Source organism: Emys orbicularis, chromosome 19 (genome assembly GCF_028017835.1).
Source record: "Emys orbicularis isolate rEmyOrb1 chromosome 19, rEmyOrb1.hap1, whole genome shotgun sequence".
NCBI classification, from domain to species: Eukaryota; Metazoa; Chordata; order Testudines; family Emydidae; genus Emys; species Emys orbicularis.
In genome coordinates this window covers 1,377,122-1,390,138 of record NC_088701.1, presented here as the reverse complement: position 1 = coordinate 1,390,138, position 13,017 = coordinate 1,377,122, and the positions used below count along the sequence as shown (strand labels likewise).

The following is a 13,017-nucleotide window of genomic DNA, read 5'->3' as shown; positions in this document are numbered from 1 at the left end:
GTGCGGGGAGATGGCCCTGGCTCGCTTGTGGCGCTCGGCTGGGCCGTGGCGCTGCCGTGCGCTGCTGCTGGCAGGACTTCTGCTGCTGCTCCTCCGGCAGGCGGCCAAGCAGTGAGTATCTGGCACCTGGGGGGGGGGGTCAGGGGAGCTCAGCAAACTGGGCCGGGGGGCAGCAGGGGCTGAATGTGGCTGTCGGCAGGAGCAGCTGCGGGTGCTGGGCCACGGCTCCCCTGTAATCCAGCGCCCAGCTCTTGCTGTGGGCAAAGGCTCGGCGTGGGCAAGCTGGGACAAGACCCCCCCCACCTGCAGTGCATGTGGGGTTGGGGCCTGGGGGTTCCCCAATGGCCATGTGCCTCAGTAAGCAAAGCAAGGGGGCTGCTGCTTCAGGAGCCCATCCTGGCCCAGGGTGCCACTGTGCCAGGCGCTGTACACACGGGTATATCACGGTGGTGCCCTGGCAATATACATGCAGGTGTATTACGGTAGTGCCCAGGCGCTGTACACGTGGGTGTATTATGGTAGTGCCCAGGCACCCCCCCCTTGCACCAGGCACTGTACACGTGGGTGTATCACGGTGGTGCCCAGGCACATCACAAACCCAGAACCAGCCGGGCCCCAAAGGCCTCCCTGGCATTCAGTGGCTGCTAGGGCAGTTCTCCCAGGCAGGGCTTGCACAGGAAACAGCCAAGGGCTGGGGCACCCCCTGCCCCCGCCATGGGGGGCCAGGTACTGAGCCCCCCGGAGCTGGCTGGGGCCGCAAAGCCTAGCACCACACGCTGACAAGCGGTGTAGGGTGGGGGTAGGCACCAGGCGCCCCCGCTCTGGCCTTGCCAGCAGGCCCCGGCCCGGAGGCCAGCCAGGGGAGTTGTGCCTGCAGGGCCCTGAGGCCAGCCACCAGCGACGGGAACGCTAGGCAGGGGGTGGGGAGATTTACCCTGGAGCAGCAGTCAGGGTCCCAGGCTGGCACTCAGGACACCTGGGTCCTCTTCCCAGGGCTGCAGGCTGAGTCCCCTCCCCCGCCTGGCCCCTTCTCCCACCCTGCCCACCACTGGGTTCAGACTCAGCGCTGTGGGGCTGGGCCTGGCCATGCAGCTCCTGGGGGCCCCGCTCCAGCCAGCGTCTCCCAGCAGCGAGGGCCCCTCACCCGCCCCCTCTCTCCCGCCGCAGGGAGGTGGGTAGAACCAGCCCCACCGAGACGCTGCGGGGGAAGAGCTCCGGCCACCCGCCCCCCAACGTGGTGTTCGTGAAGACCCACAAGACGGGCAGCAGCACCCTGCAGAACATCCTCTTCCGCCTGGGCGAGCGGCACAACCTCACCGTGGCCTTCCCCCGTCACACCTACCAGTTCGCCTACCCCCTGCGCTTCGCCGCCGCCTTCGTGGAGCCGCTGCCGCCGGGCGCCGCCCGCTACAACCTGCTGCTTAGCCACCTGCGGCTGGCAGCCGGCGAGGTGCGCCGGGTCATGCCCCCGGACAGCCTCTACCTCACCATCCTGCGCGACCCCGTCCGCACCTTCCAGTCCGTCTTCGCCTACTACCGCAGCACCGTGCCCGCCTTCCGGCCCCTCGCCACCCACCCCCGGCCCCTGGCCGCCTTCCTGCAGGCCCCGGCGCGCTACTACGACCCGGCTGACGTGGGCAACGGGCTGGCCAGGAACCCCATGGCCTTTGACCTGGGGCTGGAGGCCGGCGGGGAGGAAGGGGGCAGCCGGTGGGACCGGGAGCTGGAGCGGCTCAACCAGACCTTCCACCTGGTGCTCATCGCCGAGCACTTCGACGAGTCCCTGGTGCTGGCGCGGGAGCTGCTGGGGCTGCGGCTGGAGGAGCTGGCCTACGTGCGGCTCAACGCCCGCCGGGGGGCCGTGGACGAGGCCTCGGCCCCGGGGCTGGCGCGGCGGATCCAGGCGTGGAACTGGCTGGACGTGCGGCTCTACCGGTACTTCCGGGCCGTGCTGTGGCGCCGGGTGGAGCGTTACGGCTACACGCGCATGAAGGGCGAGCTGGAGGCCCTGCACTCGCTCCTGGGGGAGACCCGGGAGACCTGCCTGGCCGGGGAGGCCGTGGGGCCGGAGGAGACGGCCGACGAGCTGCGGCCCTGGCAGCCCGACTCCGCCACCATCCTGGGCTACAACCTGCGGCCCAGCCTCCCCCCGGCCCAGTACGCCAGCTGCTACCGCCTGGTGCTGCCGGAGCTGCAGTATCATGCCCGCCTCTACTACCGGCAATACGGCAGGGAGATGTGCTCCCTGCCGTGTGACGAGTGGGGACAGGCCAGGGGGCTTTGAATGCCCACCAGTGAGCCCCAGGGCCAAGAGCAGCAGCCCAGCCCCCTGGCCCCACAGCCCCACTCTGACCCACAGCCCGCGAGCGGAGCAGGAGCAGGACAGCTGGGCTTTCTTTGCTGCTTTGTCACTGCCCCAGCCCCGCTCTGGGCCTGAGATCCCCCCCACTTCGCCTAGCCAGACTGAGCCCTTCAGGGCTGCCCTCAGCGGGACAGGGACCACGAGCGTAGCGTGTGCAGCGCCCAGCCCAACCCCCTCCCCTGCCCCCTGGGGGCTGAGCACCCGGGAGCCCTGCTCTTAGCCGGATCCATAGAGCGCTGCTGTAGCTCGCCCTGGAGAAGCTGGAAGCGGCCCTGCCCCACCCTGCGTCACGTACAGCCCCCAGCTTTCTCCTTCGCGCAGGACCTTACCCGAGAGGCCCAAGGAGCGCAGGACTTTGGAGGATGGGGGAAAGCGCCCCCCGGTGTCCCAACCCACAATAAATAAACCAGGTCCATTTAAAACCAGCAGCTGTGGCATGTTCTGACGCCGCTGAAGGGAGAGCCTGCTCCGTTGGGCTGCCCCGGGCTGGGGGAGAAGGGGTCAGCTGATGGGGGGGTGGGGAGAGCCCCCTCCTCCCCACTACACAGGGCGCACGTGGCTGGTTCGATTCCCATGCTAAAGCCCTCTCAGCCTGCCGCCACCCTAAACCATGGGGCCCCCGGCCCCAGCTTTCTGCTGTGTTAGGGCTGGATTAGAGCAGTGGAGGGGCTCCTGATGCCCCCACGCTAGCCCTGTGGCTCTGCTCCCTGCCCCCCAGTGACAGTCATGAGGAAGGGCCTGGCCCTATGTTGGCTCCGAGGCCTAGTCTCCTTCCCTGTGGTGCGAGGGGTGCTGCACAAGGACGGTGGGCTGGTGGAGAGCAGTGATAGGGTCCCCTGGGGGATACAGGGGTCCCCCCACCTCACGGGGTCAGTGCCTGCGGATGGCAGCTCCCTCTGGGGTCAGGTGGCAGCCGGGCCGTCTGACCTCTGCACTGCGGTTCAGAGGGGCAGCCCGGGAGCCGGCCGAGGGCAGAGCTGGAAACAGCCAATGACCCGCGCAGCAGTCGATCAGCTCCGGGGGGCCCTAGATCCTAGCACAGTAACAGGCCCGGCCTAGGTGAGGGCACCGCTCTCCCCGCGGGCCAGGGATTTATTCCAGTGTGAATTGCAGCCTGGGAAGTACAGCGTGCAGCAGGGGCTCTCCAGTTCTTCGCTGGCTGCCTGTCCCCACAGGGGGGCGCCTTCGAGCCACGTCCCAGCGCCCCCTGCTGCACCGCCAGTGTTGCGACGTGGTGGGCGGGGCAGCCAGTGGCCCCCGCCGTGTCTCTATAAATAAGTAATAAATACTGGGGGAGCGGCCTCCCCCCGCTCACAGGAAGACGAACTCGTCCGAGCTGGCCTTCTTGGCCTTGCCGCGTCCGGGGAGCTGCACGGTCTGCTGGGAGAAACGGGAGCACAGCTCGGCCAGCCCGTACTCCTGCGCCTGGCCCTCCGTCACCGTGAACATGGGGTACTTCTCCTTGGCCGACGAGGAGTTCAGCACCTGGGGGGCGGAGGGCTGGGGTCAGAGGGCCACAAAAGGGAGGCAGAGAGACACCCCCCCCCTCACCATATACACATTATCTGCTTGCAAAATCCACGCGGGGCCCCCCTGCTCCCAGCCAGCACCTCAGGCAGCCCTGTGCTGCAGGGGGCAGGGAAAAGGCTTGGGGCCGGGCCACTGGAGGCATCAGCCCCTTGGCTTGGCACGGCGGGTTCACCCGCATGGGCACGCGTTGGGGGAGGAGCACGGAGCCACCCTGCGCTGTTCTGACCAGGCAGGATCCGGATATTGAGGCGGGCTTGAGTCCACCTGGTGCTTTTCCCAGGCAGGTGCCCACACGCACGGCGCAGGTGCCAGGCACCAGCACGGGGCTGCGGGAGGGCTACGTCCGGGGCGTTCTGGGGCCCCAGCAGAGTGCACCCCCCGGCCAGTCCCCACTCCAGCTGGCACCAAGGCATTGCCCGCTGCGGCCCTTACCCTGGTCAGCTCCAAGCACAGCGTGTCCAACTCCTGCCCGTCACGGGCGTAGAAGCCGATGGTGCAGCTGGGATCCATTTTGCTGAAGGCCATTTTGCGGGGTGAGCTGCAGTGGAACGACTGGAAGAGAGAGCGTGTATGCAGGTTACTCTACGGGGCCAGCCCCCGGCAGGAGCTGCCCCCTCCCCCCCCCCCCCCCCCGGCTCGTACCGACCTCCAGGGGGAAGTTCTCCTTGGTGGTGTCCACGAAGGGCTGGCAGTAGTGGGGGTCCAGGTACAGCAGGAAGTCGTCTGGAAGGCAGAGGGGGGGGAAGGGGGGCGAACATCAGCAGGAGCTCAGCAGCCCCTCCCTCAGGCAGCCGGGATCACGACGGCCCCAGCACCCAACCCAAAGCATTGCGACTCAGACCCTGCTGCGGTGCCACATGGGAACTGTGGTTTGGTTCCCTCCTGTTCCCCCTTCTCCTAGGGGCCAGGCTCCCCAGCCAGACTACTTCTCCCATGTACTGTGGCCAGGGACTCCCATGAGACAGCCACCTCCCCAAGCCACGGGGTGACTGTGATGCATCATGGGAACTGTAGTCCAACCAGGGAGGAGACCCAAACTACAACTCCCAGGAGGCACCGCAGCAGTGTTTCCGAATCCGAAACTGTTGTGTTTCCATTTTTTGCCAAGGGGCCGGAGTTTTCCCATGGGAAGAGCCTGTTTTCCGCCTGGCCACTCCCACTCTGCTGCCCCGAACATGCCGGGGACAGGCGCCGGGCACGTACCTTGGTAGCCCACGAAGTAGAGCGAGTGCTTGGGCTTCCCACCGATGATCCCGATGCAGAGCTCCAGCTTCAGAAGCTCCTGGAGGGAGACGGAGACACGGGGTGGGGAGCTCAGCCGTGCCCCCAGCACAGGCCCCGGGGCGGGCGTGGCCTGCCCAGGCACACAGCAGGGATCCAGGCAGCTAAACAGGGGGCGGCACCGAGAGGACTCCCATGGCGACGGGGCCTCAGGAGGTTCCTATACTGGGCTGTGACTCGAGGCAGCTTGACGTGCCTTGCCAGAGCACCTGGCGAGACGGGGACTGAGAGGAAGGATGGGCATGGTGCTAACCTGGGAGACCCAGGTTCAATTTCCAGCTCTGACAGATTCCCTTGGGCACCTTGGGACCACCCTTAGCCTCAGTTTCCCCATCTGTGTCGTGGTGATAATTGCATTGCCCTGCCTTTCGGAGAGCAGCGAGGAGAAATACTTTAGAGATTGGGACAGACAGATACTAACGTGAGGGGGGCTGGACAAGAACCCGGGACAGCTGGGCACTGCTAGACAAGTCCTGCCTCCCATTCCTTCCCCCACCAATCAGGGTCCTCCAGTTGTTCAGGCCCTGCCCCCGCCCTACCTTCACACAGTCTACATAGACAGGATTGAGGGTCTCCCCGCCCAGGCGCATGGGCACCAGGATGATGACAGCTTTCCGCCTGGCGCCGGGATCTGGCATGGTCCGGCCGTCGCTCCCAGACACCAGCCTCGCCACGTCCCCCTTGTACACTGAGGGGGTCACCAGAGGGGAGGGGGGTTAGTCACTGGCAGCCTGGCGCACCCTAGACACCAGTAGGGTCTGGCTTCTTCTGCAGAGGGGGGGGGGGGTCAGATCCTAGCCTGGGGCAGGGAGAGACCCCCAGCCTCTAGGTGCGATACCTGAGAGACCCCCAGCCTCTAGGTGCGATACCTGAGAGTCAGAGTGCCCCCTAGCCCGGGTGTCCATGGAGCCCATCAGCTTTCAGCCACAGGTTACCCACACCACAGCACCAGCCTGGGGCCACTCACCTGTGCAGTCCTGCGATACGTAGACAGCCAGGCCGCTGGCTTCCGAACAGCCTTCGACTGCTTTCCTGCAGGAGATGGAGGGGAGAGAATGAGCGCCCTGCGGCCCGGCCTCACCCCAGCCCAGCTCTGCGACTGGGATTGGACCCCTGCAGCCTGGAAAACGCCAGGCACCGCGGGGGTGGAGATCGCAGGCCGCAGGCGTGTGCTTCAGGAGAGCTCCCATGTCACGCCAGGGCCGCCCCGGTGGAGCCAGCGTGGTGCTGGGGGCTGTCGTCTGCTCACCTGACAATGTGGGCAGCAATGGAGGGGCCGTACCAGTCCCCGGCTTTCTTCCCCGAGCTCCTCCCCAGCTCCACCAGCCGGTGGATGCCGAAGGGTGCCTGCGGGTGATCGGCGAACCACGAGACGATGGTGCGGTGGCTGCGCTCCTTCTCCAGCTCCTGCGGGCTAAGGGGGCGCAGCGGGGCCCAGATGCCCCAGGGATCCCTGCCTCTGTCCACAGCGAGGGCAGGCAGCTGCTGCCGGGCGGGAGAGACGGGCTTCATGGGGTCCATCTCCACCAGGCTGGTGGTGAACAAGGCGTCGGGCCAGGTCCAGTCTAAGAGTAACAGGAGAGGTACAGGCAGCGTGTCCCACATGTGTGCCCTGGAGGGGGCGGGGCCCACGCATGGCATGATGCCAATACCCCTCTCCAGGGGCCAGAGCTCAGCCTGAAAGTCACTCATGGAGTCCAGGCCAGCAACGCCCTGTCCTCCTGGGAGGCCGACTCCTGGGTTCTGTGCCTGCCCCTGCCTCAGTTTCCCTCCGAAACACCCACCTCCGTTGTGAAAGGCCGAGTGCTCTAGGGAGGGGCTAGGCAGGGGATTACCGACAAAGGGACACGACCCAGGGTGCTCCGAGTGCCGGCTGCTCCCTCCACCCGGGCAGCCAGAGCAGCTGTGGCCTTTGCTGAGCACGTGCAGTGTCTTGCCCCTAGCTCTCCCCTGGGGGCAGACGGCCCCATTGCCACCTCCTGCAGGGGGTCTTAACCCCTCCCCACCCACCAGGGCCTGGGCACGGAGCCAGGAGCCCTGGACACACGCCGGCCAGCCCTGGATTTCTGCGGCATCCCCCACTCACTCCTGCCGAGGAAATGCATGAGGAGCCCCTGGGCGAGAATCATCTGCCCGCTGCGCAGCATGCAGCCCCAGCCGCAGTCCGTGGTCCACACGGTGCCCTCCAGCTGCGGGAACTCCCGGCGGTAGGTGAGCCAGATGCGGGAGGCAAAGTCCTTCTGGAACCGCTCCACGTCCTCTGCAGGAGAGACCCCCCCGCCCCGTCAGCCACAGGGGACCCCCGCCTCCCCACTCAATCCAGGGGCAGGGCAGCAGCCCAGAAAGGAACCCCGCTGCCACGGCCCCATTTCGGAGCCTCTCAGCGCTGCGCCGTCAGCAGCCGGAGGGGGCGATGTTCGCACGGAGCCCCATCAGCAGGGCAGCGCTCTGGGCCAGGGCTCCAAACACTGGGGATTAAGGCGTGTGATGGGGGAGGGTGGGAAAGGTTTCACCCAACACAAGTGTGAGATTCTGACACTTTTCCCCTCCCCGAATCGGGAGGAAGAGCCAAGCTCTCCAAGAAGAGTTTTGGTTTGGGTCACTGCAAAGATTTCGTTTCTGTTGATTGAGGGGGGTTGTGCTCGAATTTGTTTGAATTTATAAACAAAATCGGCACGAACCAGGAAACCGGGACTGCTCCTTTTGGAAACACCACAACTCCGCAGCTGCCTCCCTTCTCCCCAAGTCGAGAAGTTGGTGAAACCGCCCTTCCTGGTTTGGACGAATCAGCATTCGCCAGCTAGGCAACGGTTCACGGAAAAATCCCACCCAGCTCCAGGCAGGAGCCAGGCGAGATGGAGCCACGGCTGATCTCTGAGCTAACCCGGCTACTCACCCTCCACCTCGAAGCAATAGACGTGGCCGAAGAGGTATATGGGGGACAGCTTGCTGAAGTTGGTTTTAGTCTTGACCGTCCATCCTGAGAGGGGAGAAGCAGAGAGAAGTGAGCAGTGTCCTCCCGTCCGCACGCCCTTCCATTCCCAGGTCCTGACCATCACAGAGAGGAGCCAACTTCTTGCTCTTGCTAAACCCTCACATCCCCACAGCTGTATTCCCATGCACAAGGTGTGGATTCAGCCGGCGTACACAGCTCTCATGCCCTGGCTGGCTGCCCTAGCTTTCCCTGCCACGGGGCATTACCCCAGATGCTCCAGAGGTGCCCTGTTCTCCACGTCGCGTCCTGACTGCGATCAGGTCAGGTGGGCACCATGTACTCAGCTTGAGGGGGGATCACTTGGGGGTAAGGGCCAACTGAGCCCCTGTCCCCACGGCTCTGGTTGTGTTTGCCACCTGCCTGCATGCATGTCATTTAAAGGAGACAAAATGCCAACAGCCACACCTTGGTGCAAAGAAAGCCAGAGCGGGTCGAGGGGCAGCTGAACCCTGCCACACGGCCTTCCCAGTCAAACCCAAACAAGTCCTCTGGCCAGCTCCGCTCCACTTGCTGGCTGCGCCATGGCCCTCCCACCAATTGACTTTGTTGCTCTAAGCTACCGGCTACAGCCCTTTGGAGGAAGTGAAACAGGCAAGAGCCTCGCCTTGAAATTCCCTCTGTGGGTGGCTCCAGGAGCTGTGATCAGCATTTGCCAGCAGCATGTAGCAGGGTGTTAGACGCAGCCATGTTAATTGCAGCACTGATCTAGACACAGGGTGGGGACGAAAGATGTTGCTTATTTCTCCTCCACTCTCTACGCTGGCTCTAGATCAAGGTCTCGGTCCTTAGCTTCAAGGGGTTCGCTTCTTGGCCTGGGTCCAAGATATCTAAAAGACCGTCCAAAGCTCCACTCCCCGGCCCAATAGAGCGCTGCGCCCTAAGGGTAAGGCTTGGCTGGGCAGCAGAGCGTTTTCTCGGCGGCCACTCCCTGACGGTGGAACAAACTCCTCCGGGAACGAAGGGCCTTCCCAAACCTCCCACCTTCTGCTCCAAACGCAAGGGGCACTTCTCTGACCAGCCTGCTCCAACACAGAGCAGCAGGGACATTTCAAAAACCCTAGAGTGCTACCAAAACACGCCACGCCACCGCACGGGCTGCTCCCCGGGGCGGGGGAGAACTAACAGGCGACAGACATGGAATCCCATTGCTTAATGCGCGCCTGGGAGGAACTCGGCGAGCCCAGCAATGAGCAGTGTCAGAGCCTGGAGAGAGGGCGCAGACGCCAGCTGGGGCCGGGAATACCTCTGCATTTCGCTCACCTGCTCCCTGCAACATGCCCACTACCAGCCTTCTATGGCCCTGCGGCACCCACCCTTGGGAGTCCCTGCACGCTGCTTGGATCCTGGCCATGCACAGGGCTGCAAGGTAGCAGCTGCTGCGGGGGGGAATTCTAGTGATTTCCTTTGAAACACTCCTGCATTATCCCCTAGCCCAGCTGCCCCAGGGCCCAGGAGTCACATGGCACAGCAAGGCAGGTGACCTTCGGCCAGGGGCTCTCTAGGAGCAGAGCTGTTCTCCCAGGACCTCCCAGCAGCCAGATCCTGACCACCCAGAGGAGCGCAGGCCGCAGAACTGCCTTTGTTGACATGCTGATGCAGCAGAAGTGTTGCGAAGTTTATCACCAAGATAAAGTGCCTCTGGCAGGCAGGCACTAGGCACCCCCAGGAGGAGGAGGGTAGCTCTGAGGTCAGCTCTCATGCCCTGACGGGAACAGAGCCAGCACTCGGGGAGTGTGGTCTTTCCAGCCACGTCAGCAGCCAGCCAGTGAGTTGGAGGAACCCTTGCTCTGCCCGAAATGACCGAGTTACAGGAAGAGAAACCTGCACTCAGCTGCACTGGGGAACCTCACCCCCCCCTCACCCCCGTTCATGGCAAGGTTTCTGCTACCCTGCTAGGAACGGGACTCGCAGCTGTCCTGGTTAAGAACAGCACGAATGATGAGCCCAATTCGTAGCCACTGCCCTAGACATTCCCCGTTTCTTAGGGATCCCCCTAAGCCTGCAAGACACGCTGAGCCCGTTAGTACTACAGGGCCGCGGAGGCACCGACTGACTGATCCTTGCCACCCTCCTGTGCTGTGCGTGAGCCGTTGGATCACTGTATTTCACCGCCGGGGAAGACAGAGAGGGTTAAGTGACTTGCCCCGGGCCCAGAGGGTGTCAGTTTTAGGGCTGGGATTAGAACAGGAATTTCGAGGTCCCTGTTCCGGGCGGACTGAGGAAAGTCTTTGGGTCACAACACAGTTGGGACTGAGCATGAGTGGAAGCCCAGCCTCCCAGCAGGGCCACCTGGCTGGAATCCAGCTGGCAGGATTCTCACAAACACCAAGGCCTGGCTTGCTCATAGGCCTAGACTTGCCACAGCATCCAGACACACCCACAGAGACTGTAGGCAACCGGGACGGGCTGCTCCCCCATGGCCAGGAGCAGGGAGGTTTCTGACACCAGCACCAGGGGTATCGACGTAGGAATCTACAAGACAACTGGCAGATCGCAATGCATCGAGCTGCCTGCTGTCCACAAACCAACAGCTGCTACCCCTGGAGCTGCCACTCCCCAGCCAGAGGGCTGGGGGAAGAGCCTTTTCAACACACAGTCACTCCCTTTACCATCGCCACACCAGGCCAGAAGTGCCATGTAACAGGCTCCTGCTGGCACAGCTAAACTAATCCAGGCCAAGCACTCCCGGGAGACAGCACATTTTGGGGCAGCCCGATTCCAACACAGACAAGTGACATCTAACCATTCTCTTCCCCGCTGGCCGAGCCACCCCCGGCACATTTGAAATCCCAGGCGCGCTGACTGAGCGGTGAGTCAGAGTAGGAAGCAGGTCTCCTTGCTCCTAAGGCCAGCACAACAAGCGCCCTGTACCCAGCGAGCTGGGCAGTACCCAGGTGGCCAGGGCGCTCACCGTATTTCACGTTGTTCCAGGCCGAGAGGAGCTTGTTCTTGATCTTGTCCACCTCGTCAGGTTCACTGGGCTGGCCGCTCTGCGCTCCCCCCGGGAACAGCCCATTGCAGCTCCCAGCCTGGCTCCCGGCCCTGGGGTTAAAGAGCTTCCTGCCATCTGAATGGCGCAGCTCGTCCTGGCTGACATACTGCACCGAGGCAGGCGAGACGGAATTCATTGAGAAGGCGGGACGGGCGCGGACGGTGTTCTCAGGGTGGCGGGGCCGGGATGCAAGTGCACGTGCATTGCCAGGAAAGCAGAGCTGCCGAGCGACCAGAGACAAGGGGTTATTTTCAGGGAGGATGCTGCTCACCGTTAGCACAGAGGGGTGAATGTCACACACACACACACCCTGTCACTTCCCCCAGGTCTGCACCCCACCCCGCAACGCCGCTGCAAGAGAAGGGCGTTTGAACGCGGGCTGGGCTGCTTGACACGGCACAGGTGAGCGAGAGGCCCAGGGAACAAATCCAGGCATCAGGGCAGTAAGTCAGTGCGGTTAGTAGTGGGTAAGGCCCAGAGGGAAGCCTCCGGTAGAGTCCTTTCTCCCTACAGCCTTTTCCTGCCCCACACCTCTCTACAGCCTCACCTTACACCCACATGCCCCACCGCACGGTGCTGTCCGCACCTCCCCTGCTTTCCATACTTGGCACGCAGGGAGAAGCAGTTTCCTGGCACACTGGGTTGTGGGGGCTCTCTGAGGACTGCCAGCCCTGGACACCTGAGCTCCCGCGGCATCTCTGTCAGGGGAATCCCTTCATGGTCCCCTCCACAGCCCTGGCGCCCCCCAGCCAAGGCTCTTCCCCACCTCTCCGCCATGCAGCTATCCAAAGCGACCTCTCATAGCCCCAAGTCCCCCCCCAGACACTGCCCATAGCCAAGACCTACCTCTGACACCGCCCCCAAACCTGCCCCAGACCTGTACAGCCCTGCTGCTCCCCACCCAGCCAATGCCTCCTAGGCAGCTCTGGCACCCCACAGCCAAGGCCCCTCTCCACACCCATGGCCCCCCCCTCCCCAAACCGACTAAGCCAGGAATTGCCTGAGATCCCCTGACAATCCCCTCACAGGGGGACCCCCATAGCCCAAGCTCCCCACTGCCTAGCCCTGGCCATCCCCACACAGCCGCCCGCTGAGCCCCTCCAACCAGATAAAACCCCATAGCGCTGTCCCAGTACCACGTCCCAGGCCTGTTGGGGGACTCCAGCCCCTCCCATAAGCCCAGCACCTCCCACCTACAGCCGTGTCACCCCCCATAGCTCAGGGCTTCCCACACCCCTGCCCCACAGCCCTGCTCCCCCCCATACCTGGAACCGCCCCACAACCTCACGTAGGACAGCCCTGCCCCCTAACCGCAGCCCAGAGCCCCCCACGCCAGGCCCCCCAAGTAACCCCCAGAGCCCCCCCGCTCCCGGCCCCCCAAGTAACCCCCCCAGAGACCCCCACACACCCAGGCCCCCCAAGTACCCCCAGAACCCCCCCGCGCCAGGCCCCCCAAGTACCCCCAGAGCCCCCCCGCGCCAGGCCCCCCAAGTACCCCCAGAGCCCCCCCGCGCCAGGCCCCCCAAGTACCCCCAGAGCCCCCCACGCACGGCCCCACCTGGGCGGACTCGGGGCTCGGGCCCGGCCGGCTCCGCTGCTCACTCTGTCCCCGGGGGGGCCCCCGCGGCTCCCCCGCCTCCCGCCGCCGCCATCTTAGCTGCGGGCCAGAACCCGGAAGCGGCCGGCCCCTCTCCGGGCGGAAGAGGCTCCCTGCCAGTCCCGTACGTCACCGGAAGTGGCGTTGCCAGGCGACGGGGCGAGTCCTTCCCGGCGCGGCTCGGGGTCACCCTGGGGTCAGCGGGGTGCGGAACGGGGGAGGTCAGGGGTCGCAGCGGAGGTCTCGAGGGGGAGGTCGGG

At 64.6% G+C, this 13,017-nt stretch overlaps 2 protein-coding genes across 2 annotated transcripts; one reads left to right on the top strand and one right to left on the bottom strand.

Annotated features, from left to right (window-relative positions):
* The first annotated feature begins 10 nt into the window (after nt 1–10).
* LOC135891925 (galactosylceramide sulfotransferase-like) lies at nt 11–2,284 on the top strand. The gene is made up of 2 exons (XM_065419611.1): nt 11–111; nt 1,168–2,284. Exons 1-2 carry the CDS (start codon nt 11–13, stop codon nt 2,282–2,284), a joined length of 1,218 nt encoding a protein of 405 aa, XP_065275683.1.
* A 1,132-nt stretch (nt 2,285–3,416) lies between these two features.
* On the bottom strand, nt 3,417–12,771 carry ATG4D (autophagy related 4D cysteine peptidase). The gene is made up of 11 exons (XM_065419098.1): nt 12,719–12,771; nt 11,080–11,380; nt 8,070–8,153; nt 7,260–7,433; nt 6,423–6,738; nt 6,141–6,205; nt 5,713–5,861; nt 5,096–5,174; nt 4,539–4,615; nt 4,325–4,444; nt 3,417–3,847 (listed from the first exon to the last, which is right to left on the bottom strand). The coding sequence occupies exons 2-11, from the start codon at nt 11,294–11,296 to the stop codon at nt 3,674–3,676; spliced, it is 1,455 nt and encodes a 484-aa protein (XP_065275170.1). The 5' UTR covers nt 11,297–11,380; nt 12,719–12,771; the 3' UTR covers nt 3,417–3,673.
* Nucleotides 12,772–13,017: the final 246 nt, after the last annotated feature.